General features: G+C 59.6%; 2 protein-coding genes across 4 annotated transcripts; both read right to left on the reverse strand.

Annotated features, from left to right (window-relative positions):
- Positions 1-1,791: 1,791 nt before the first annotated feature.
- On the reverse strand, positions 1,792-3,967 carry MC1R (melanocortin 1 receptor). The gene is given in 8 exon segments (XM_028504058.2): positions 1,792-2,485; positions 2,487-2,509; positions 2,511-2,707; positions 2,710-2,843; positions 2,845-2,868; positions 2,870-3,119; positions 3,122-3,188; positions 3,191-3,967. Coding segments are annotated over 8 exon segments (879 nt in total). The 5' UTR covers positions 3,332-3,967; the 3' UTR covers positions 1,792-2,442.
- Positions 3,968-6,334: 2,367 nt separating this feature from the next.
- TCF25 (transcription factor 25) lies at positions 6,335-24,770 on the reverse strand. Of its 3 annotated transcripts, none has more exons than XM_036013297.1 (19): positions 24,448-24,770; positions 23,918-24,020; positions 22,002-22,157; positions 20,964-21,038; positions 19,812-19,930; positions 19,247-19,312; positions 15,471-15,553; positions 14,431-14,561; positions 13,996-14,090; positions 12,798-12,896; positions 11,525-11,617; positions 11,299-11,404; positions 10,477-10,636; positions 9,302-9,389; positions 8,678-8,836; positions 8,457-8,547; positions 8,065-8,144; positions 6,831-6,903; positions 6,335-6,595 (listed from the first exon to the last, which is right to left on the reverse strand). In XM_036013297.1, the coding sequence occupies exons 1-19, from the start codon at positions 24,549-24,551 to the stop codon at positions 6,437-6,439; spliced, it is 2,040 nt and encodes a 679-aa protein (XP_035869190.1). In that variant the 5' UTR covers positions 24,552-24,770; the 3' UTR covers positions 6,335-6,436. The 3 variants fall into 3 exon arrangements, with proteins under 3 accessions (XP_035869190.1, XP_028359869.1, XP_028359871.1); XM_028504068.2 differs by having other exon boundaries at positions 12,798-12,891; positions 13,991-14,090; positions 24,448-24,769; XM_028504070.2 differs by lacking the exon at positions 23,918-24,020 and having other exon boundaries at positions 12,798-12,891; positions 13,991-14,090; positions 24,448-24,768.
- Between the last annotated feature and the right edge of the window lie 1,551 nt (positions 24,771-26,321).

Below are 26,321 nucleotides of genomic sequence, written 5' to 3' on the forward strand. Positions count from 1 at the left end.
GGCAGGAAATGGCTCAACAGGCACCGAAAGCAAACCCAGGGCTGAGAGACCCCGAGTCAGAGTGGCTGTGGGTGCGGGAGGGGGCGGCGGGGCCGCTCTGCGACCCTGAGTCTCGCTCTCCCGCCCTGCGGCGGGGGTGCCACCGCCCCCCCCCCCACTGGCTGCCGTCAGACTCCGGAGGGACCGGCGTTGCGCCGGGCCAGGCGCGGCGCCTGGTGTGCAGCCCCTGCTCAGTGAATGTCGTGTCAGGCACTGCGATACGGACCCAGCCAGGTGAGGGACGGCCAGGGGCCCGGTGGCACGCCGTCGTTTCTGTCTTACTCCCTGGCGTCACCTGTGTGTCCGGGCTCTCGGTCCAAGAGAGGCGGGTAGGGGCTGGAGTGTGTAGGGAGCGGGAGTGTGCACGAGGTGCAGGCTCCTGCAGGGAAAACTGGGAAGAGGGTGCCCTGGCCAGAGGAGAAGGGAGGGGGACGCTCACAGGAAGACAGACACCCCCCGCCTCGCACGTTAGTGAGGACGCCTGGTAACAGGTGCTTCGGACGTTTCAGTGACAAGCCCCCCAGGAAGGGCGTCTCCGGTCAGCCTGATGGGCTCGTGGGGGCCCCGTGTCCAGGGTGCAGGCTCAGAGGGGCCTGCGGGCTGTGCCGTGTGCAGCCCCCCCTTTCCCTCCTGAAGCTCCCCAGTTTGGCAAGTCTGGAAATGGGTCTTTTGTTCTCGAGCTGCCCCTCCCCCACCGTGTGTCCATGATGCGGCTTTCTGTGGTTGGCTTCTGGCCACCTGGGGCCCTCCCTGCCCCCCATTCGGGGGGTCTTTGGTGAGCATTTGGCTCTTCCCTGGAGTCAGCTGTGCCTCCCTGTCTGGGCCAAAGAATAAGCTTTGCAGCATCGCATCGGCTGGGACCGGCTTCCCTGCGGGATGGCACTGGGCCTGGACAGCACCCCTGCATCCCCAGGGGCTCTGGTGCTGGCTCAAGGCTGACTCACGATCCTGTCTCCCGGCAAGGGCTGGCCCTGCCGGGAACCAGCTCCCAACCCCAAGGCCAGCAGCCAGGGCTGGAGTGCCAGCGTGAGTGGGGTGGGGCCTGGCCTGGCAGGGTGGGGGAGCTGGCGGGGCTGCAGACAGTACCAGGACTGCCCCAGCGTTGGCTGGTGCCACCGCCCTGGCCTCCACTGAGCCTGCACTCTGGCTCCTGCTCAGTGTCTGTGGAGAACCCACGTGGCTGTTCAGCAAGAGGCCCAGGGCTGCAGCCAGGGTGCCCAGTACCAGGCAGCATGGTCCACCCCAGAGGCCACTCCCAGGGGTCTCCCCACCAGGGGACAGCTTCACTCTACTCTGAAAGGCCTCCCTTCAGAGCCTTACCAAGACTGATGGTGCTGGAGGAACAAAAACCCCAGACCCTGACCCACGGTGGACCCTGCAGGGGTGGGGGATGCCCATGCCCTGCCAAGGTCACAGTGGGGCGTGGTGGTCCTGCTTCTGTGGCAGCTGAGGGCAGCCTGGACAGTGCCAGCCTGGCCACCACGGAGGTGGCTGGGGGCAGGGCAGCTGCCCCTCACTCTCGCTGCCCTGGGCTGGGTTTACACACACACAGAAGCAAAGATGTGGCATCTGACTGGGTGCGGCAGGGGTCTGCTCACTCCCCCAGGGCATGGCCTCAGGCACTCGGCATCCTTTGGGGTCTCCTGCTGGTGTCTAGGACTTGCTTCTCCCCCTCATCACTCCCACCCGAGCCTCCCCAGCTCCTCCACCTTCAAACTTCATGAGACTTCTGGAAAGAACTGAGGCGGGTGATGATGAGGCTGCTCCAAGTACAGCATTTATTACCAGACACTTCCCAGCCCTGAGACCCTGGGTGCTAGTCACTGCTTCAGACAGATGGCCTTGGCCTTGAGCAGGTGCTGGCTGGCACTACATGTGGGTGCTTGTGGTGCAAACGGGCCGGGCCCCAGCTCTCCCTGCACAGGAAGCCCAGAGGAGATCCGCCCCACTCTCCCACTGCCACTCCTGCAGACAAGGCCCTCCCCCCGGGGCAGCTCCTCACTTCCTCCTGAAGCAGCCCTGTGGGTCTGGGTCCTGCTCCCCACGGGACCCCTTCTCCGGAGGCTGCATGGAGGCAGCCCTCTGCAGGTTCAGACTCTTCATCCTGGTGGGTGGGGCCCAGGTGGGTCCTTACCTGCCTCTGGGTTCAGGCAGGGCCCTTCCAGAGTGGGCGTGTCTGTCAGGGAGCCGGGCCTGCCCTGTGCCCGCCTCCCCCCAACTCCCCGACATTCATTCTGATCCCTCTTTGGCCCCAGTGGGTCTGTGTGGCCACACCTCCGGAGACCTTCTAGTCTGCCCTCTTCGGCAGGTAGCTGTGCCAGCCACACGGCAGTCAGGCTTGGCAGCCACACCTCCCTTGGCCCAGCACCCGCCCTCCCCTCCTGGGGAGCACAGCAGCGCCTCTCAGAGTGTCTTCCAGAGCTGCTGGCTGTGGAAGGCGTGGACAAGGGTCCACGATGACCTTGCAGATAGATGACAAGGGCCAGACAGAGGTGCCAGTTCTTGAAGACACAGTGGCAGGTGGGGTGTCGAGGACACAGGACAATGAGCAAAAGGTGCAGGGAGAAGGGGCCCCAGCAGAGGAGGAAGCTGCTCAGCAGGGTGGTGCACATGGCTGAGCCCTGGAGGCCAGAGCCCTGGAGGGCCAGGCACTGCCTGCCATGCAGCAGGCGGGGCTGTGTGTGAGCACCAACATGGCCACGGGGAGGCTGACGAGACCCAGCAGGATGGCCGTGTGGGCACAGGAGGTGACGAAGAGGGTGCTGGAGATGACACTGGCCACCCTGACGGCCGTGTCACACCTGGGGCAGCGTCACGATGCTGTGGTACCAGGGCACAGAGAAGATCAAGGTCCACGCAGAGGTCAAGGTCCACAACTATGGCAGCCAGGAAGCAGAGGCCAGACACCCAGGAGCCACAGGTGAGCAGGTTGAGGACGCTGGCCAGCTGCTGTGCCATGGCAGCCTGGGTGGCCAGGGTGCCTACCTCCAGCAGCAGTGTGACAACCGTCCCCAACAAGCTGCTCATGCTCACCAGCAGGCAGGACACGGCCAGGCAGCCTATGAGCAAGTACGTGGGCAGTGTGGGCTGTGGTTCTCGGCAGCGGTGGCCACCACCAGCATGTTCCCCAGCAGGCTCACCAGCCCAATGGGCCAAGAAAGAGCCCATTGGGGATTCACACCTCCAGGCACCGGGAGCCCATCTGGTTGGTGGCCAGCCCAAGGTTGGGGGTGGCTGGGGGTGTGGCATTGAGGGCACCCAGCAGCCTCCTCTGGGGACCCTCTCCAGGCATAGTCCCACCAGAAAGCAAGTGTCCTGCTCACCCAATGGTGCCACCAGCAGGCCTGTCCATACTCTTGGTGCCGCCCACATACTCACCCCCTCCCTGGCTGGACAGATGCCGGCCCGGGCATGCCCTGCTTCTCCACCAGTCTGGTCACTTCCCAACCAGGACCCTGGCTCTGCAGCACCAAACTTCTGGCCTTTAGCCCCTCTCCCAGGAGGCACAGTGGCCCAAGCCCTCCCGTGTTTATGGCTCCTACCTCCCCCGGCCAGGGGAGGGCCGAGGTCCAGGAAGAATGGACTCTTGGACTCTTTCTCCACAGCCTCCACGCCATCCAATCCACCCTCCCGCAGGCAGCTGTATGATGGGTGGGTGCCCAGGAATTCATCAGAGCGTGCCCACTCACCTCTGCCTGCCGCCAGGTGATGTAAATGGCACCCAGCCCCCCTCCCCTCCTGGGCACAGCTGGACACCGCCCCTTCGTGCTTCTCGGAGACACTGCAGTCCCGCCAGCCTCTCCAATGCTCCACCAACCATTGCCTCCACCAGGCCCCTGTTCTCACCGTCTGTGTGGGGTGCCCTCTGAACCCGCCTGAGACTCCTAACCCTCTCCCAGTCCCTTGGCCAACAGCCCCACGCCCTGCCCTGGAAACGGCCCCGCCCGATGCTGCTTCACCTCAGTGGTCATTGGCTACTGACCATGCACCCCCAGCCCTGACCCCCACCCCACGTTAGATGTTTCCTCAGGGCAGCTGTCCCAGAGGACCCCCCTCCCCCGTCTCTTTGCTCGGTGCTCCCAAAGCACAGCCGGGTCCCACGGCTGGAGGAGATGCTCTGTCACCTTGCGGGGGGGGGGGGGGGGGGGGCTGGGACAGAGCTACCAGCCTGAAACCCTCTGCAGAAGGACACCTGGCTCCAGGCCAGGGGCCACGTCCAGACAGACCTCTGTCCCCAGCCCCAAGGTCTACTGGGGAGCATGGGTCCAGAGTGCCCCTGGCTCCGCGGCCTCACTCCACCCCAGCGCTTCCTCACTGGAGGCCCAGGTGGAGGCGGAGGGGCTTGTCCCATCCCTCGGCAGGTGGGGAAAACAGGCAAGCAGAAAGGCCAGTGGCCAGTGGGGGAAGCGGGGCCAGGAGGGGGTGGGGGCTGTTTGAGCACATCTGTGGCATTCCTGCTGGAGCTCACTGTCTCCCCCTCCCCCCAGTGGCCAGTTGGCCTGACGGGCCTGCAGGCACGAGCACAGGTTGTCGCCCACTCACAAACACCGACCCTCCTTGTAGCTGCACAGCTCTCCCTCGTTCTGCTTTGAAGTGCATCATGGGTAACACACGCTCGTTGAAAGTGCGCGATCAGAACAACGGGGAAAGCAGCCCCAGAACGAGGCGCCCTCGGCCCATCACACACAGTGCTGCTGGGCACCCTCTCCCTGGGTTCTGGTGGGCAGTCAGGTGTTCCCACAGGGGGACACCGAGCAGAGGGGTTTCATGGTCAGAGGCACCTCCCCCACGTTCCAAACTGGAGGACCTGTGTGCTCGTCACTGCCATGCACAAGCCCCCCACTGCCCATGGCTGGACGAAACAACGGGCCCCACCGCAAACTCTCTCCCGCCCTCCTGGTGTAGAGTCCCAAAGGGTCCCAGGGCACGAGCACAAGGCTGCACCATGGCAGGAGAGATGGCCCCAGCAGCTGAGCGGGGGACCCCTGTCCCTGCCACACGCCTTAGGGCCCCCAGTGCAGCCCTCTGTCCCTCCTGCTGTCTGGCCCTGGGGCACAAGGGCGTCTGCTAGGTGAGCCGGGCTGGTTCCCCGCTTCTGTCATGGCATTTCAGGGACGTTACTATTTCCGGCTCCATAAATGAAGACGTTGAGATGGCCAGTGCCCCCCTCCCCACCCCCAGCCTACAACTTCAAAAGGCATGAGAACTGGGCAGCCTTTGGCCAGTGGCCACAACCCTCTTCCTGGTGAGGCCTCAGGGCGCTCCACCTGGTTCTCACTGGACTTGCCTGCTGGGGCTCCCGTGGGAAGGAGACAGCAGGGACAGCCAAGCTGCAAAACGTCCACTTCGAGGTTAGTCATAGTCGTGGGGAAAACACCTACGGTAACCACAGATAACCCTGAGGTCCGTCACACCACCCCGTCCATCTCCAGCACCCGGAGGCCGGCATGCAGAGAAGGGATGGACAAGGCATCCCCGGAGCCCGCCCGCCGGGAAACCAGGCACCTGATCCACCAGCATGTTCCCCAGCCACTGGGAGGGGCTGTGAGAGCTGGACCCCTGGGTCTTGATCATGGCTGTGCCCCCGGCACCCAGAGCAGTGATAGGCACACGGCGGGCCCGCATCACACGAGCGTCCAACATGCGAGTGGGCCCCATGGGGACACCAGGGCACGAGGAGCCCAGTGAAGGGGGAGGGGGCTCCTGCATCCAGCCACAGCCACACCAGTGAGGTGGGGTCACTGCCTGACTGAAAGCCCAGGCGGCCCGGCCGCACTGTCCTTGCAGAGGTGCCCAAGGGCCAGGGGACACACAGCCGTGTGGGATGTGTAGCCAGCCGCCCCCTGGCTCTCGCCACGGGGGAATCTCAGGAAGGGATGGGCCAGAGCTGGGTCACAGGGTCGTTTCCTTTCAACCTGGGAGGGCACCCGGCAGACAGGACAACTCCAGCTCACTACTCAGTGCCCTGGATCCTTCCTGATCCAAACAGGCTTCCGAGTCACCGGCAGCCTTGTGTGGTTCTCAGCTGCCAAACAAGTGTGCCAGGACCTGCCCCCGCTGACCGGCCCACCCACCACGCTCTGTTCACCCTGGGGAGCAAACGCCCCCAGTCTCTGCCCTCAGCCTGCACGTCCCCACAGAGCCCTTCCACCAGGCTGGGCAGCCCACGCCTGTGTGCCCAGCCGAGGCCAGCCCGGGCCAGTCCCGAGAGCAGCGCGCTGGGCAGAGGTGCAGCCCGGGAAAGCCAGGTTACACGTGTAGGTGTGGCCGTTCTGCCGATAGGAGAGACAGGCCAGGCAGGCGGACACCACATTTTTACTTCAGGGAGCTGGCCAGGGAGTTCCGACCAGACGAGTCAGGACCGCGACTGCACAGAGTGGGCGCGGCACCCCCGAGTTCAGTCCCACTCCCCGTCCCCCTCGGCATGGGCCTCGTGCGGAGCCTCCGGGTCGTAGAAGTGGAAGGTGGCCATCATGTCTCGCACGGCAAGCATCAGCCTGTTCAAGCCCTGGTTGCGGTCCAGCCCCTCGGCCCCTCCGTCCTCTGGCCTCTCCCCCTGTGGCAACGAGACCCGTGTGAGCGGGGCTGCTGGGCACAGGGGAGCCTGTGGAGGCGAGGGAGCCCCAGAAGCCGCACACACGCGCCCGGGACGGCCATGCCAACAGGAGGGTGCTCCATCCACTCAGCAGCTACAGGCTCCGGCAGGCATGGCCAGCGTCCTCGGCAGACGGGGTGCCCCGCTGCTGGCAGAGCTCCCGGTCAGCAGGGGAGGCCACAGCATGCTCACTTACCTCTGTGGTGTAACTGGGCAGCAGCGACCGAAAGAAGAGGGCAATTGTGTTTCCACGGCTGACAGGACTCAGTCTGAAAGGGAGAGGGGCGTCAGGAGACAGAGCAGGGACAGGACGGCAGCAGCTGGAGCTGGGGCCTTGGGGCCCCAGGGGCAAAGGGGGAGGCTGTTCTTAAGGGGGGCTGGCTTGTTGAACCAGGTGGACAGCAGGGCCCCCACAGCCAGGCTGCACGCCGGCCACTGCACAGGTGCCTGCCTCTGAGAGACCCTGTGGGTCCAGAGTGTCCTTCAGGGCTGAGAGCTGAAGGGGCGTAAACTGGTCAGAGATTCCAGGGCGAGTGTTCCGTGGAGACCCCTCCTGGTGAAGGGAGGCACTGCAGCCCAGCCCGACGAGACAGAGGTGCCCTGCCGCAGGGGCCTCCTCTGCTCTGCAAGCGGACGGCCTACAGGGCTGGGGGGACAGGCAGGGAACACCCCCGAGTCAGTGAAGTCCTACAGCCATTCCTCAACACTGTGATGTCCAGTGTGTCAGCTTCTTTCTGAACCCACGAAACAGTAATTTCTACCTTGACTGGAGAGTTTAACTGGGAAATGTTACCTCATGAACATGCAATCCAATTGTTATGACTCGGTGGAAAAAGAAATCATCCCACAAAACATGTTCTACCATGACCTGAAAGCCCCTGTTCTCTTAAATGGGACGAGGGCTGTGGACGACCCTTCCAGACCTGCGGGTCGGTGCTGGGGAACCCTGGGCTCGGCAATGACGCGGTTTTAGCGGCTGCACACCCCAACCCTGCAGCCACGGAGCCCCACTCTCCCGGCCCAGACGCATGGGCCTTCGCATGGGCGGACTCTTCCGCTCAGGCCCAGCAGCTGTCACCTCGCCCCCTGGTCAGGGCGCCTCAGGCCTCAGTGTGCCCACCACCCCTTCCCTGCAGCTGCTGGTGGCAGTCCCCAGGCCCTGCCCCGGCGTGCCTCCCGCACCGCACTGCACGCGCCAGGAGCACAGAGCTGGCCTCACTCTTGTTTCCCGCTGAATGCCCAGCACCTGCGACCGAGCAGCGCTTCCACATCAGACAGAGAGAACCGACGGTGTCCGCACCCGCAGGGGCCGGTCTGTGACCCCAACATTCTGCGCTGTGGGCCGTGTCTGGAGGAGGCAGCAAGCCCAGGGTCCAAAGCACTGACCTCAGAGCCAAAAAGCAAAGGAGCGAGCGACATGCAGACAGTACCTCTCGGGCCTCGTGTAGGAGTAGATGGTGTCTGGAGGAGGCAGAGGGTCAAAGCCCATCACAGACTGCGTGGTCACGTCCTGCAGAAGGGGACACGGGACAGAGAGCTGACCACGCCCTGCACTGCGCTTCCCTCCCCACAGCCGGTCAGCCGATCCTGCTGTGGACTGGACCTTCCTGCGGGAGCTGACCCTCAGGCCAGGGCTGGGCTTACTGCACCCAAGGCTTTGGCAGCAGGGGCGGGACACACAGCCACCCTCGCACACGCCACAACCTCCGCCCAGGACGTCAGGACGCCACTGCGGAGCAGCAGGCTGCAGGCTGCGGGCGCCCGAGTCTCCGAGGGGAGGGACCAGCTCACACCGGCTGCTGCTGGAAGCCCCACTCCTTACCGGGGGGAGCGCGGCAACAGCTTCCTTGATCTCAGAGAGGATCACGTGACGGTGGATATTTCTGGGCGCACGCTGGTAGAGCACCTTCCGCCTGCAGCCCGGGAGAACAGGGACAGCCCATGGAGTGGAGCCCGCCCTGCCCTGACGTTCACGACCCAGACCCCTCATCCTTCCTGTGCGGACCCATCAGGCCGAGTGCGCCCCGGCTGCCCCAGGCTCACCTGCTCTCGCATTCTCCCACGGCAGGGTCCCCGGCGTCCACTGCCCGCAGGACCTCCCGGACGTTCTCCTCCAGCCAGCTCATGGTGGCGGCCTCCTTCCACAGGAAGTGTGACCGCCCGAGGTACAGGCTCACCAGCTGGCGCAGGGCAGGGGGCTGGCTGCGGGACAGCAGGGCCTGTCAGCACAGCCCCAGCCTGGCCCCGACGAGCCCGCCGGCAGCTATGGGGTGTGTCCAGGGTGTGCCCAGAGCCTGAAGCGAGTGGAGACTGCCTGGAGAGGGGGCTGCCAACCTGGGATGTGCTGCTGCCTAGGGGCTGGGGGCACACAGGCGCCTTCTTCTGCACGTGCATGTGGCCCTCACTGAGCACAAGTTCATTAACGGGAACACAAAGAACAGGAAGGACACGGGCCACCATGCCCTGTGCCCCTGCTCCTTGGGAAGCCCAGTGCTTTGGGCTGCAGGCCATGCACACGCCTGCCAGCTCCATGCCCAATAGGCCAGGCCAACCAACGCCCACAGGACCGAGGCCCTTACACACGTGTGCACGGCACCTGCCAGGAAGACAGGCCCCCATCATGAACACACAGGCACGTGGCTCCCCAGAGCATCTTTCGGTCTTTACCTGATCTCGGCACTGGGTCCGAAGAAGTGGTGACCGGCAACAGCGGCGTCGGGCCGCACGCTGCAGTACTCAAGCAGGGGCATCAGAACTGCGGGAGGAAGCACAGCCCAATGTGTCACTGTCCCCCAGGAGGGGCCCTCTGTCCTGCTGCCTCCCAGTGGCCCTGTCTGCACATGAGGGAGCTGGCCAGGACCCCTCCCAGCATGGGAGCTGGACGTCCTCATCACAGAGGCCACACACCCTGTCCCCTCAGCAGCACCCGCCCTCTGAGGGAGAAGCCTCCTCCCCAGTGACTCTCCGGGGGGCTCCATGCACGAGGCTCCTGCCCCAGGCCCTGTCCAGAGGCAGCTGCAGAGGTGAAGGCCATGTACCCCTGTGGGTCAGTGAGCAGGCTGCACGGGTGGGCAGCTGTGTCACACAGGGGGCTCCAGAGCCATGCCTCTACCACCACCAGGCAGCGGCCTGGAGGCCGGCCTCCCTCCTCTACAGGAACAGACACAGCTCCAGCTGCTGGGTGGGGAGGGTCAGTTCCCTGAGACCTGCCAGGCAGCCCTGTGTGCACAGCAAGCCAGGCCAAGGTGTGCAGCAGGGCTGGGGTGGCTGAGGTGTGGGGTGCTGGGAGCCTGAGCCGCTCACCTTCCACCCCATCCCCCCCACAGCCCTCACAGTCCCTGTCTGCTCTGGCACCACCTCACACACCGTCCCAGCGCCTGCCTCCCTGCCTGGGGGGAGAGCAGCAAGCTCCTCTGGCAGGTCAGAGCCCTTTCAGGGCGTGTGGGATGCATGACAGCCACTGAAGGGATGAGTCGCAGGCCTGTGCACCCCGACACCCACGGGGAAGGTGGTTCAAAAGGCCCCGGGACAACCTACGCCTCATCCCCTCCAAACAGAAAGATGCAGGATCACAAGACAAGAGCGTGCAGCCCAGCCGGCTAACTTGCCCCCCCCAACCCACCTCCTGCCCCACCTCCCGCTCCATCCAGGGCCTCACTTCTTGCTCCCTAGAAGATGCCATACCTTCTTCAGAAGCTAAGTCTTTTTCAAACAGCCAACATCAAGGACATCCTAAAACCCCAAGCTACCCCGAGACCCAAGTAAGTCCCGACACCGTCTTGGCTTTCACAGGGTCCCTTGGGCTGGTCTGACGGGCAGGGCAGGGCTTGGGGGGCACCCACCTCCGGGGAACATGGTAAGTGCCTGGCGCAGCAGGAGGGAGGCCTTTTCCCTCGTGGGGCCGAGCTCCTGGTCTGGGAGGTCTGCCTGCTGGCTCAGCAGGAAGTACGCCAGCGGCACGGAGAAGGCAAAGTTTGGGAGCTGGGACAGGTTCCGATGAGCCTGCACGGGGCGGAGACCAGAGGCAAAGCTCTCAGCAGCCAGCACACGTGGCGTCTCTGCAGCACTTAGTGTGACGAAGACAGCCTCCCCTCTGGGGGGTTCGCTTTGCAGAAAGGACAGTCACCCCCCCGTCCAGGGGGACGGGCTGCAAGACCACAGTGGGCGCCTGGCGCCGTGGCCGGCACCGAAGCCTGCACTCACGGTGTCCCCCAGGCATGTGCACGCCCCGTGACCAAGTCCAGTCTACGGACGGGGCGGCGTGAGAGATGACAACAAACAGAACGACAGTTAGAGGTACGACGGTGAAAACAGCACGGGTTTCTTTTCTTTCTTTAAATTTCACTGACGGAAGATTTGTTTTCACCACAGATTTCAATAATCTTGGCATGTGATGTTTTCTTTCCTCATGCAGTTGAGAACTCTCACCTTCTCACTTAAATGAAGTTTTTTACGGCTTTCCTGGGACAGTGCCGCATCCCTGGCATCTCTGGTGCTTTGGGGCATTATTGAGTGAAACTGGGGTGACCTGCACACAAGCCCTGTGACGGCCTGACGGTCTCTCTCATAACCCAGATGGCTCCTCCGCGCGCCCGTCAGCCAGGCCAGGGGCACTGGGGTCTCCCGGGAGCCTCACCGGACCCACGCCGGCCGCTCACACCTACCTCCCACTCCTCGAACAGGCGCACCAAGTACTCGTAGCTGCGTGCCCGCAAGGCCAGGTGGTCCACCAGCAGCAGCATGCACAGGGGGTCCTCGTCCGGTTCCAGGCTTCCAGAGGCAGCACGGAGCGGGGGGGCAGAGGGAGACAAAACCCAGAGTGGGCCCGTGTCGCTGCCACAGGCCTGCAGCTGCCGAGGAAGAGGCCGCGGCCGCAGCCAGGACACCTACCTCAGGATGAGCTTGCAGTACTCCAGCGCCGTGCGTGGGCAGCCACGCTTCTCTAGGAAGCTCAAGTGCTTGTACAGGGCCAGGTAGAAGCTCCTAGACCCAAGACAGTGCCGCGTGAATTAGAGCGACAGCAGGCGGCAGAGCCACGCCGCCCTGTCCTGCTGGCTGCGTCGGCACTTCCTGTGGGGCCTAATCGCCGTGAATGTTCCGGAATGTTCCTGGGTCTGCAGAGAAGGTGACGCTCTGCTTGTTGTTTGAGTTACACGTGTGTCCGTGCACAGAAAACCAAGCTTATCTGCTAGGTCAAACCTCTATCTTGGGTTTTTGTTAAGTCATCATTGAAGGGAACGGAGTTAAAACCCAGTGTCATTACCACCTGGACCCACCTCTCACTCCAACAGCTGTGGCAGCTCTGTCGCTGGAGCGGCGAGTTTGTGGCGGCAACGATCCGAACGGACCGCCGTCTTACCCAGACCTTCCGTGTGGGGAGTGCCTGGGAGTGTGAGTACCTCACAACCTGCCCCAGCGCACTAAGAACTCACAGGGAGAGACCAGGCTAGCAGACACCAGCAGTGGGGGGTGCAGGTGCAGCCCACGGTGCAGGGGTACAGTGGGTCGGCACGCTGGGGACCAGGGTGGCCTCTGGGAGCAGGGGGGGTTGGGAAAACGGCAGCTGTCACCCTGGCGGCTGACAACCAGAGAGAGCCGGAGAGCACAGGAGGGTGCGGAGGGCCCAGGACGGCCAGCATGCCCCCCACACCAGGGCCCTGACAACGAGGCTGAGGTCAACTGGGGGGCTGCCAAGGCCACTCAGGGCCTGAGCAGGGCCCAAGCAGGGCCCTCAGGGCAGCAGAAGTTTCTGCAAGACACGGGGGTCCCATATGCACAGCGGGTCACTGCCAGAAACAGGGTCGGGCTGCACCCCAGGGACACACTCCAGAACCACACACACACACACACACGCAGACAAAGTGTGGCAGGGCATTCTGCACTCACAGGGCATGGCTCCTTTCATGCAAAGACACACAGGAACCTGAGCACAGAGCCCGAGGGTGAAGTGGCTCATCAGGCTCACTTCCAACATGGACTGGCACGACCCCGGTCAGTGGTCACCTGGCCGGGGCCCAGTCCTCCTGCACTCATGCTTTCAATACAGCGGGATGCCCGGTCGGAGCCACCAGGAGAACCCGTGTGGACAGCCCATGCCCCTGCTCCCGCTCCCCATCCATAGGTTCTCACGTCACCTGCGAGGAAAGGGGGAGGTTGCACGCACCTGTTCTCAGGTCTGCGGTAGTCCAGCCGGCAGGCCCCGCTGGTGAGGCTGAACAGGGGGTGGAAGGCGCACTCCATGCTGTACAGCGCTCTCTCTGCGGGCCACACAAACACCAGGGGGCAGGGTCACAGCCACCGCGCAGAGGACTGCAACCCCGTCCTCTGTGCCTCGCCACACGGAAAGCTCTGCAAGGAGGGAGGTCAGGTGACTAGGACTAGGGGGAGCGACAGGGCACAGACGTGATGCTGGAGGTCCCTGAGGCCACTCTGCATTGGCTTCACCCACAGGGTCTGAGCTGGCAGCTCCTGGGTTCCAGACAGAAGTGCACACACATCCTTCCCTGGCCGGGTGGCTCAGGTGGTTGGAGCGTCGTCCCATAGACCGAAAGGTCGTGGGTTCGATTCCCAGTCGGGGCACATGCCCAGGCTGTGGGTTCTATCCCCAGTCAGGGCATGTAGAAGGCAAGTGATTGATGTTTGTCTCACATATTGATGCTTCTCCCTCTTTGTCTCTCTCTCTCTCCCTTCCTTTCTCTCTAAAAAGCAATGAAAAAATATCCTCAGGTGAGGATTTAAAAAAAAAAAAGGTATGTACTCATGTCCTTACAAAACTCACACACACAGGCCCCAGCGGCTCGTCCACAAGGGCTGAAACGCGGGAACGCCCCCGTGTCTGCCAGGTGCTCCATCACACAGTGGTGCGCCACCCAGCCTTGGAGACGGTGGTGAGTGCAGCAGCCAGACAGACACGTTTGTCCAACCCCACTGCTCAGAAGGGCCCAGAACAGGCCAGCCTGGAGACAGAAAGCAGACTGGTGGTTGCCCAGGGCTGGGGACGAGGCAGGCGACCGATGAGTCCAGGCTAACAGCAGTGGGGGGTTCCGACGCAGCCCACAGTGCAGGGGTGCAGTGGGTCAGCACGCTGGGGACCTTTTCTTTTGTAGGTAATGGAAATGGTCTAAGGTCTACGAAGGGCTGTATGACTCTGGCATTTATTAAAAAGCCAATGAACTATATACACTTTAAGTGGGTGAATTTTATGCAACACGAATTCTACCTCAAAGCTGTTATTTTAACAATATCTTGGCAAACCCATTCGTATCCCAGCATCACCAAACAGCATCTGTGCCGCCAGCCAGCCTGTGGGACACTCGGGTGAGGGGACAGGAGGGCTGGGCAGCAGGCGGCTCTCACCCACGAGGTCTCGTGCCATCTCCTGGTCGTCCTGGAAGCGGCAGGCATCGCTGAGCTGCAGCAGCGAGTCCACGTGATAGGGGCTGGTCTGCAGTAGAACCTGCGAGGCCAGAGGGGACGTCGGCCACAGCTGAGGGCAGGGCCCTCCAGGGACGACACCCAGGAGGTACCAGACCCCTGGGCACATCTTTCTCTCAGGCACCAAAGCCTCAGGGAAAACATCACCAGGGGTGACTCACAGCCCCCAGCTCAGAGGCTGGTGGACATGGCTCTGAGGCCAAACCCCCGACTTGACTGAAGAGGCGGCTTGGGACTCTCTGTGCCCAGGTGTCTCCACTTGCCCCCACCCCCACAGCCCGGGCCCACCCCCAAGGCAGCAGTGAGCCCACACGGCCTGCGAGCGTGGCCCTGTGACCGGGCGGCCTGCGGGCCCCACACACCACGATGTTGTTGGGCTCCATGGACTCCACGGCGGCCAGGAACTTGTGCTGCGTCTGCTGGTACTCCTCGCTGTGCTCGAACGCAAAGCAGGACAGGCCCTTCTTGGACTCCAGCAGCCGCATGGACAGGCCTGGGGACAATGCCGGGTCAGGCCCCGCGAGGTGCTCTTGGCGAGGAAGCTCCGCACGCTCCGCCTGAGCTGCCACACGGGACCTCCGGCTCCACCAGGCCAGCCGAGCGCCACCGCAAGCGCCAGGCTGACGGCCTGCACCCCCTCTCTGCTCTGTCCTGCAGAGACGCTCCCCCAGGGGGTGTGGACAGGGCACCAGCCCCCACGACACCAGTGCATGGGCCGGGCCAGCATGGAGGAGGCGTGACGGGGCCCGTGACCAGATGCCGTCTGTCCCTGCTCCTTGTGCCCGAACCTTCGGGGCACAGGGCTGCTTCTCCGATGAACCTGGAATCCCTGTTTCCCTTCGTCACCTTCAAGAACTAGGCCTGCGGTTTCTGGTCACCCTGAGTTCACACTGCGCTGACGGCCGCACTAGGGCCACAGGCTGCAGGACACACGGCTAACACGCCCCCATCCCTGCCCAGGCTCGGGGCGTCCCTCCCCCACCGCTCGCCCCACCCAGCCCGAGGGCTCTTCCATCCCGAGCCATCCCAACAGGCTGCTGGCCCACACCTCACACCTCTCTGTACAGCTGCTCTTTCTCTTTAAAGTACGTGACATGTTAGCTTGCAACAAAAAATAAAATATCACACTTTAAAAAGAACTTGATTGCTTCCTATGGTATAGTATCACAGGAAAAAGCCAGAAAGCAGAGAAAAACTGCACTGAAACGTGGTCAGGACGACACACAGTCAGCATGGGAGGCCGTGCCCCGACACCAGGAGTGTCTCCTCTGGCACCGCACCAGGCCCTCGGGCACCGCACACGGCTCTGCACAAGCTGAGGAGCAGCCTGGCCAAGCGGGCTCAGACCCCGGCAGCGCCCAGCGTGGGGCACGGCACGACCCCGCACCGCCGCAGCCCTCACCTGGCTTGCTGTACCGGGGCCAGGTGCTCTTCGGGGTCGTCAGCCACGTACACTTGGGGTACACCCGCTGTCTCTGCCGAGGCCTGTGGAGGACAGGACGTGACACAGCTTCACCCGCGCTGCCCGGCCGAGGCCCAGCATGGGAGCCGAGCCGTGGGGCCGGGGAGCAGGCGCATGGCTGCACTTCCACCTGCAGCAGGAACTTCACGTGACCACCGCCGGACGGAGCTGGGACCCGAACAACCAGACAGCCAGAGAAAGCAAAGAAACAGGAGCTGGCAGCCTGGCACAGTGGCAGGGAAGGTGACGGGGCCACAGACCTGCACAGAAGACGACAGGACTGAGGGTGAGCCTGCAGGCACCCTGTGGACGCTCGAGAGCTGCATCTGGGGGGCAGGCAGGACCGGCTGGGCAGGGGGCCGGCCTCCCTCTGGAGGCGAGGGCCCATTTCCTCCCCTCTCCTGGGACTCCCCAACCCAACAGCAGGTTTGAAAAGAGAAGAGACCTGACAGCCCGCTAACATCAGCACCAACATCAGCTAGCCCAGCAGGGGCACAGGGTGGGCGGTGGGCACAGCCCTGCAGACTTTGGGGTGGATGCCCCCCCCGACCCCTCGCCCCGCACCCCGGGGTCTCTCTGCAAGCGGCAGACCTGCCCGAGCGCTGGTCACAAGAGGGGTTTCCACTCTATCAGTGACGGTTTGTTTCGTAAGCTGAGTGACGAGCACACGGACATGTGTGTGTAATTATCTATACTTTTTTAATAAACTGAATTATTTGACTTAGGGAAAACATGAGTGATGACTTCCAGCCAAGATGGAGGCGTAGGTAGACACACTGTGCTTCCTCGCACAACCAAAAGAAGGACAACAATTTAAAAACAAAAAACAAACAGAACTGACGGAAAATCGAACTGTAAGGAAGTCCGTCAACCAAGGAGTTAAAGAAGACACACTCATCCAGACCGGTAGGAGGGGCAGAATCACGCAGCCGGGCACAGGGCACAGAGCACTCACCGCAAGGCGGTGGCTGGAGGACGGGGCAGGCAAGGAGGTGGCTGTTGGACCCAGTGAGGCAGTGGATCGTGGAGCGGGGCACGCAAGGTTGCATCTGGCTGGCAAGGCAGCAGTGGGCGGACCCGGCGAGGCAGTGGTTGTGGACTGGGCAGTCCCACATTCGCTCGCAGATAAACCGGGAGAAATAGCTGGGGAGCAGGATGGACTGCGCAACCTAGGGCCCCAGTGTGGGGAAGTAAAGCCTCAAACCACCGGTTGAAAACACCTGTGGGAGTTGAGGTGGCAGTGGGAGAATCTCCCAGCCTCACAGGCAGTCCGTTGGAGAGACCCACAGGGTCCTAGAATGTGCACAGACACACCCGCCCAGGAATCAGCACCAGAAGGGCCCACCCTGCTTGTGGGAAGCGGGGGAAGAGACTGAAATCCACAGAGAGCTGAGCCAGCGCCATTGTTCCCTCTCGGACCCCACCCCCACAGACAGTGTCACAGGGCAGCAACTGGGTTGCCCTGCCCCAGAGAACACCTAAGGCTCCGCCCATCACTACATAACAGGCGCACGGAGACAAAAAAAAAAAAAAAAGAAAGAAAGAAAAACAGATCAAAGCTCCAAAAAAAATACAACTAAGCAACGAAGAGATAGTTAACCTATCAGATGCACAGTTCAAAACACTGGTAATCAGGATGCTCACAGAACTGGTTGAATTTGGTCGCAAATTAGATGAAAAAATGAAGGCCGGTGGCTATTCAATGGAGTGGACCAGAAGGAAGGAAGAAATATTCAACCAGAACAGAATGAAGAAACAAGAATTCAAAAAAATGAGGAGAGGCTTAGAAACATCCAGGACATCTTGAAATGTTCCAACATCTAAATCATAGGGGTGCCAGAAGGAGAAGAGGAAGGGCGACAATTGGAAAACTTATTGGAACAAATAATAAGGAGAACTTCCCCAACCTGACAAAGGAAGTAGATCTCCAGGAAGTCCAGGAAACTCAGAGTCCCAAAGAAGTTGGACCCAAGGAGGAACACACCAAGGCACATCATCATTACTTTAGCCAAGGTAAAAATTAGGGAGAGAACCCTAGAAGCAGCAAGAGATAAGGAGACAGGTACCTACAAAGGAGTTCCCATCAGACTGTCAGCTGATTTCTCAAAAGAGACCTTGCAGGCAAGAAGGGGCTGGAAAGAAGTACTCCAAGTCATGAAAGGCAAGGACCTACATCCAAGATTGTTCTATCCAGCAAAGCTTTCATTTAGAATGGAAGGGCAGATCAAGTGCTTCTCAGATAAGGTCAAGTTAAAGGAGTTCATCATCACCAAGCCCTTATTATATGAAATGTTAAAGGGACTTATCTAAGAAAAAGGAAATAAAAAACATGTATAGTAAAATGACAGCAAACTCATAATCATGAACAACCACACCTAAAACAAAAACAAAAGCAAACTAAGCAAACAGCTAGAACAGGAAGAGAACCACAGAAATGGAGATCACATGGAGGGTTAGCAAAGGGGAGTGGGAAGGGGAGTGGGAGGAGGAGAGAGGGGGGAAAAGGTACAGAAAATAAGTAGCATAGATGGCAGGGAGAAACTAGACAGGGGGAGGATAAGGATAGTAAGGGAAATGTAGAAGCCAAAGAACTTAAAAGTATGAAACATGGACATGAACTAAAGGGGGGAATGTGGGTGGGAGAGGGTGTGCAGGGTGGAGGGGAGTGAAGGGGGGAAATGGGACAACTGTAATGGCATAATCAATAAAATATATTAAAAATAATAATTTTAAAAAATAATTAAAAAACAAAACCAATGTAATTACTATTAACTTAATTACTAGCTTTAACTCAGACAGAAATAAGACCAGGCAAAAACGTCAAGAAATGGTAGAGACAGACCCAGCAAACACAGGCACAGGGAACGAGGGTGGGGGCAGGGAGAAGGCTCACCTAGAGTGGCCCAGGCGACCTAGAGGAACGGTTTACAGTTCAAATGTTTTTCATTAATATTCAAGAAAAAGAGACAAACTCAGAGACCCTTGTGCCCTAAATAACACCAAAAATAAAAGCAAACTATAAAGTAAAAACCATTATAAATACAAGGAAAGTGTGGGCAAATAACAGGGCAAAAAATCCTCAACCCACAGCCTAATGCCCATCCCCTGGGGTGGCAGCAGTCCCCACACACCAGAGTGTGGCCGCAGGGGGTGTGGGGATCGGCATAGCTCTGTGACCCTGGGGAGATGCAGTGGCCCAGTGACCTGTCCTGAAGGGTTATCTCTTGGGGGTTGTCAAAGCAGGCAATTCTGACTTGCTTGAATTTTTTAATGGGAAGTATTTAGTTCTAGAGTCAGAAAAAAGTTCTACAACCAGACAAAGCGTCTGTCAGGGTGGAGGCCCCCAGAACGCCCATCCCCCCACTGGGAGTCCCAGAACCAGCCCCTCAGGCCCCCAGCATTTCTCCTCGCGACTCTCTCACGGGCACCAGCCACTGAGAACTGTTACATTAACAAAGATCAGACTTGTCCCAGAACCGCAACTTCAAGCTAGTTGTGCTGCCAATTGGGAAGCAAGAATGAACCTACCCAAGATTTCAAGGCTAGCTCAAAATTGCGGAATCTCAGAGCCTTTGCCACAGAAAGCAGTGGGTCCAGCTCCGGTGGTCCCCTGGCCCCGCCCTCAGAGCCCCTGGCCCCACCCCCGCAGGGTCTCTGGGCACTAGGGCTTGGAAAGCCCTGCCTGCAACAGAGAACACAACCCACGTTGGTCTTACCTTTGCTCCCCCAGCACAGCTCGGGCGCCAAAATATCTTTTCAGTTCTGTGTCAGGATTCAAGTGTCTAGAGAATTTAAAATTTAAAAAAAAAAAAAAAGAAAGAAAGAAACTGAGTTCTTTTACAATGATCCTGGGAAGTTTAGAAAGTCACATAAAATCCTCAGCGGGGAAAACTGCTATTTTGGCGTCAAAGACCATTTGTAAGCCTGCTTTCTCTACAGCCACCTGACCGGAGGCCAAGTTAAGAAAGCGAAAAGGCCTGGACTAGGTGGGCATTCCCCACTGACTCAGGAGCAGTCTCTGCAGTGGGCACAGGCTTTCCTCCGGCATTTGTGGGGACGAGATGGGTGACTGACCCCAGGATGACATCTCAGGGCAGCAGCATCCCCACACACACCCAAACTAAGAGTGAGAGGCCCTTGGAAACAGTGGAGTCCCTTGTTCCTCTGCCTCCTTGTTCCTCGACGCTTGGTAATGAACCCCTATCACTTTCAAGTGAGGAGAGTAAGCCTTCTCCTTCCTCCTGGCCGCAGAGCCCGCCGGGGCCCAGGGGGCGGCGGTACCTGTGCTCCACATACAGCACGTGCCTCCTCGCGCTCAGGGGCTGGGGGCTGGGGCGCCGCGGGCCGCCACTGTCCTCGATCCTCTCCAAGATGCGATCGATGTCTTCCAGCCCATTTTCCTAAAAGCCCCAAAACCACGTATTAATCGCCATCCTCACTTCATTTTAAACGTCACAACGACAGATGACTACGTGATTCGCTTTGACAAAAAACGGTCACATTGCTAACTTCCTGAAGGATGGCGAGCACATGGCCGAGAGAGGAAGAGAGAGTCTCCCCAGGAGGGGCTCTGACGAGACAGAGGCTCCACGTGGGCCCTGGGCCATCTGAGTGCCGAGCCCATGCCGCCGGTCTCACAGGTCCACTCAGCTCCTCAGGTGATGGAGCTGGGACTGGAGATGCTGATGCGCAACCACAAAGCTGCAACCTCTTTTTTGGGACTAAGAGAGGAGGACAGGGAGGCCCAAGGGCAACATGGGAAAATACTTCTGGGGGACACACTGCCCCTGGGGGCAGCTGCTCCTAGGCACGGGGCGCAGGTCCGGCCTGGGGCTGCAGGCTGAGGAGGGGCTCTGCCACCCGCAGCGTCACCTGCGGGCAGAGCGGGGCTTGGATCTCAAGGAATGACACGAGCAAACACAGAAGCAAAGCTGGGTATGCAATTTCCCCTTTAAATTTCTCTAACCTCTAAATTAGTTACACTGTTGGGAAGAAATCAAAATATCAAATAAACACAACTGCTTTCATTTCCATAACGATAGTGCTCTTGCAAACGTGGTCACATCCCTTCCCAACGTTCTGTAAGAAGTGCTGCAGGCGCCAGCCCCACAGAAGGACACAGGACAAGATGGACAAGGCCTGGCTGCATGCACAGGGGAAGCGGAGTGACGACAGGACGCAGTGGCTGTGGTGGGCAGACTCAGCTCTAGTGTGTGGCACACGGCGGCAGATCTGAGAGACGCTGCCATGAAGACGTGCGAGCCGTCTGAACTGGGAGCAGGTAAGAGGAGACAGGGTCACGGGACCCAGCCCTAAGCTCCGTATTTCGTTTTATTATGTGACAATAAAACCTTGAGGACATGTCTGCTTCACACAGACAAATGAACTAACTGCCTCCGACAGAAGGATGGGCGCGGTGTCCGCTGGACATACCAAAGTTTCTCCTAGGGCATTTTTCTTATTTTTCTGCTTCTTTTTCTTCTTCCGGAGTTTGCCACTCGTACTAGACTAACAAAAAAAGCACATCTTAATCAATGGGGAGAGACGGTGGGATCTTCCACCCGACACCCAGCGCAGAAGCTACAGAGGGACAGTCCCACAGGGTACAGACTTGGTGTCCCCTTCCACTTCCTGAATGTCCCGGGACCTCACCTACTTCTCTCGGACAACAAACACCTCCCGGGTCTCCCCACCTCTGGTCCAGCCTCCCGCTTCCTCTCACTCCTCTTCCTGACACACCTCAGGGCTCCCGGTGACCTCCTGAGGCTCCAAGAGTTCTGACCTCTGCCCACCAGCCCTCTGCTTTCACCCTCTGCTATGTTAAGCCCTCGCTGCCACACTCAACCACTTGGAGACCAGGCCCTGCATCACAGTCCATACACCCATGTCCCTCTGCTTCAACACCTGGCACGCCTTCACCTGGCCCTCTGCTCCCATCACAGTGTGGAGACTCCTTGGGGAGGCACCCCCACACTCATTGTTCTCCCCCACTGGAGCTGTCCATTCATCCATGTACCCCTCGACCAGACGCCCCTGGAGGGCAGACTTGTCCCGTGAGCCCAGGAGGCTCCCCAAGCACGTGCTGGATGAATGAGTGAAAGGTCTTTGGGGGGGGCGCTCCCAAGTGCCCCAGAGAAAACAGAACTAGAGGGCCTACATGTTTCTTCAGGGTGTGTCCACCCAGGGCCATGGTCCACCCGGCCTGAGCTCCAGATGCACATTTCTGAAGAGCACGCACCCTGCTGAGCAGGGGACTCTCTCAAAAATGAGGGAGACAGTGCTCATGCTGGGGAGACTGGTCTGGGGGACCCTGGATGCATCCCTGACAGCTGCCAGTCTTGAGGATTTCATGCACACCTGACCAGGGCTCCCAGGAAATTTGGGGTGACTGAGTAATGAACAAGATGGAATTCAGACAATGACAGCAGGGAGTATGTGCCTGGGCACCTCCGCCCCCACACACCCCCACACCTGCTCCAGGGGTGCTGCCCTGCCAGCCTCCTCTCCATCCTTCTTGGGCCCGGCACCACCACTCTGGGACCTCCTTTTGCTCCCCGACACCACAGCATCTGTGGGCAGACTCTCCCCATTCACCACAGGTCCCTCTTCCAGGTCCTCAATGTTTATCTGCAGAAATGAAGGGGAGAGAAGAGGGTATCATGTGGGTGTCCGGTCACCACTGCATCCTGATGCTATTTATTGCAAGGCGCGTCTGCGAGGACGGCAGGGAGGCCACGCGGGGCTATGGAGGAAGGAGCGCCAGCATGCTGTGCCCCGCAGGCCTCAGTGCCGGCACCTGAGCAGGGCCTGGGTCAGGGCTCCCACAGTCCACAGAGGGGCTGTGGCCCACGTGGCCCATGGTGTCCTGTCTTCAGAGCCAGCAGTGGGCAGAGTCCCCAAACATCACAACTCATCCCGCATGAGCACCGCCCAGGGCCACTGTCACACAATGGAGTCCACACTCACCCCACACACGGAGGAATCTGAGGGTCACAGTGTTGAACAGGAGCAACTCCCAGGGCCCCCCACCCCACCACCACCACCAAACACACACACTCTGGAGGAGAGATGGAGACAGGGGTGGGGGCGGCAGAGGTGGGTAAGGGTTACTGGGAAAGCTCTGGCCCTTCAGCTAACAAATTAATACACAAATAAAAGAGGCCACAATGTAGTAATAACCAGATCTGATGGACGCATTCAGGTGCACTCAAGTCCAAAAATAAATAAATAAAACTGTATGTTCAATTTAGAACATCTAAAAAATATAAAGCTAAAAAAAAGAACTACTCTAACCCTGCAAGCCTGAGATAACTCTGAAGTGCAACTGGGACCGTGCTGTGGCTGTGACTCTTCATGGACGAGAACGCAAGGCACAGGCGCTGCCGCCGTCCCAGGGGGCCCGCTGTCCCGCGGGAAAGCAGCAGAAAAAGCAGGAGTCAGTTTTGTGCTCTCAGGTTTGCCTTCTTTACCAGTGGAGAGCTCCACGTGGAAGGATAAACTCAGGGGTGTGTGATGTGTGTCTCTCTAGCAGATCCCTAGATCTTTACAGATAAAAGAGCACCTGATTGGATGATGCTGGAATTCTACCAAAGTGGGGTCTGCCCCAGCACCACCACTAGCAGGCGACTGCCCCTTCAGACGCCTTCCTCTACGTGGCAGCATCAGGACGTCAGGGGCCGGTGTGGTCTGGCTGGTGAGGGTCTTGCAGCAAAGGGGGAAGCTGGAATGAGGCTACTGTGGACATCTCCCCTAAACTTTGGGTGTCATGGAGGACTGGCACCCATCCTTTCCTCATTATTCAACTAAGGGCGCCACTGGGGCCTCCTGTTAGTTGGGTGCTGGTTTCCTATTATAAAATCAGGCTCTCTTCCTTAAAAACAAATCCTATTTTTAGCCCCTTTTGGGAATCTGAGGTGTTTTAAGGAATTCAAATTCATAATAAGCTCTAGGCCAAGCTAAACCTCAACAGAAAGAACTGCTGATTCTATGTGCACACTGGGCACTCACACCGTGCAGGACACACAGGTGAGCAAAACATGCGTTACCAGCCCACGCAAGGAGCTCAGGGAGGCGAGACCACGGTAAAGGACATAACGCCCTGGCCAGGTGGCTCAGTTGGTTGGAGCGTCATCCCATACACCAAAAGGCTGCAGGTTAGATCTCCGGTGGGGACGCACACTGGAGGCAACCAACTGATGTTTCTCTCACATCGATGTTACTCTCTCTCCCTTCCTCTCTCTCTAAAATCAATAAACATATCCTCAGGTGAGGATTTTTAAAAAATCTATAAAAAAGACACAGCACACACAAGAAAATTACAGACTGAGGCCAGCGCTAAGGAGACACGGGTGGGAGTTTATTCCTTCAATTCACAGCTACTGTGTTACTTCTCTGTGCTGGACACCTGGCTGGCGGGGATGCAGCGATGAGCAAGACACCACGTCCGGTGTGAGGAATAAAGGAGAATGTTTGTAAAGACCCTTCAAGTGCCTGGCATGGAGATGAAAATCAAGGGAAGAGCGCTCAAGATCCTGAGAGGGGGAGCCCCGCCCCCATGCTTCCGCCCCGCCCATCGAACTGCTGGGCAGCCCCACACCTCCACTGATGGCCACGCCCACCACGGAAGCTCAGACCACTTACCCCGCCCCTGGACGCTATGGCCCCGCCCCTAGTATTGGCTCAAACCCGAGGTGGCCCCGCCCGCTGCTCCTGCCCCACCCCCATGACCGCATGCCCCGCCTACTCCCCTCGTCCCGCCCTCTCCAGTGCGGCCAGGACCCTAGGTCGCCCCGCCCCCGTGACGTCACCGTCTCAACCCCCACCCCACACACACCCCACCCCCGTGCTCATCTGCCCCGTGCAGACCCGCCTCCCACGCGAGGTCCCCGCCACCCCCACCCCAGGCGGCGCAGCTCACCAGCTCGAACCGGTTGTTGACTTGGACGCCCTCCTTCCCTGCGCCCCGGAGGCGCCGAGCGCCTGGCCCCCGCTTTGGTCCTTCTTCTTCCGCATCATCGTCATCACGGAAGCCAAACTGCAGGGCGCCGGGCCCGAGGGGCTCCTGTCCGCGCTGTTCCCCCCTTAGCCTCCGGAGGGCCCGGCGCGACATAAGACCCAACGGCCGCTGACGTCTAGGGACTGGGAGAAGACTGGCAGAAAACAGAGCGGCTGACGCGCCTGCGCACTTACGGCGCGCTGGCGCGGGGCTGGCTTGTGGCGTTTGCGCGCTGCGGCTCTCCGGGACTTCCGCTCCGTTCCCAGTGGCGTCAAGCAAGGTGCGGGCTTGCCCGGACGTGTTCTCGCGCGATTTGCTGGCCCCTTGCGGGTGTGTCCGAGTCTTGCGGAGGCGTGGTGCGACTGCTGTCGGATTGTAACGTGGGAGCGGGGCGCACAGGCTCCCAGCCTCCTGCACCGGGACCTAGGCCCTGTTCTGTCTGGGGTCACGCAGGTGGTGCCAGGTGAGGGGGCGATGCGCAGGTGACAACTGGAGAGACCTATATGGCTCTGTTCCCAGCTCTCCGCGCCCTGCCCGTGACTCGTCAGCTTGACTCCAAGGCTGTATAGACTGGACAATCCCTGCATTAGCAGTAAGCACATCCAAACCGAGTAGCTCCCCAAAGCTGCGGAATTCCGGACGACACTCAAGGACAACCCCCATGCCGGGATGGACTGAAACCGAATCTGTCTTGCTTGCTTTCTGCCGCTGACGCGCCCCGAGTGGCTTCCTGTATACCTCTAGGTTTGGGAAGCTGTGGTCTAAGGTGAACTTGCCGCCCTAACTGCGTCAGAACCTCCTGGGAGGTTGTTGTAGTAAAGATGAAGGAGCCAGCCCTAAACATTCCAGGTGGGGTGTTGACATTTTAAGAAGCCCTTTGGAGATTAAAGTGTGAATGCAGACAGGACTGAGAACCCTGCACTGCCATCCAAGTGCGAGGGCAGGATGACCTGGTGTGGCAGCCTTGAGCTGGGGATGGCTGTCACTACGGAGCATTCTCATCTCATCTTGCGAACTAGGGATCCCCTTTTACAGGTAAAGGAAGTGGGATTCAGAGACTGACCAGGCCAGGTATAGCCTGGCTTTGCATTTGTGTCTGTGGCTCCAGAGTTCATAGGAGAGAGTGTAACAGTGGAAAATTGTAACCCATCGTTCTTTCAACATTGTTTCTGTAAGTGTGGACTCGGACTAATATGTAGCTTTTAAGTGAATAGCATGTTTGTATAAGAATTCTAGGAACTAGTTTCAAAAGATACAGTGCCCGACCTTCAGGCATCCCAGCTCCGGGAGTTTGGCTGACCTTCAGTGGAAGAGCCTGGATGACGTGAAGCCAGGATGATGAAACCAGGATGACTCACAGTGGACCATCACTTGCCTTATGGGAATGGGCTGTGTTTGTCTGCACGTAGAGAACTTCACAGCCCCCTTTCTTGATCCCTATGTTCTGTTCCCCTCTCCCTCCTTATAAAAACCTCTGCCTCCACGGAGAGATAGAGATGGGCTTTGAGACGTGAGTCCCCATCTTCCAGGACATGGGGTTATTAACATGAGTCCCACATCTTCAAGGAGATGGGCTTTGAGATCTGAATCCCATCTTCCCGATGGCCAGCATCTGCAAATTAACTACTTTGCTTTACACCAGCACCTGCCTCTCAAGTATTGGCTTTCCTAGAGGCAGGCAGCCAGACCTGTGTTCAGTTGCAAAAGGCTACTGGCAAGGATGGAGAAGGGGAGGCAGGACGGGATGTGGTCTGCAGGCCTGTACTGGTCATTGGACCTTGAACGACCACACCACT

The sequence above is a fragment of the Phyllostomus discolor genome, chromosome 12 (genome assembly GCF_004126475.2).
Source record: "Phyllostomus discolor isolate MPI-MPIP mPhyDis1 chromosome 12, mPhyDis1.pri.v3, whole genome shotgun sequence".
In the NCBI taxonomy this organism is placed as follows: Eukaryota; Metazoa; Chordata; class Mammalia; order Chiroptera; family Phyllostomidae; genus Phyllostomus; species Phyllostomus discolor.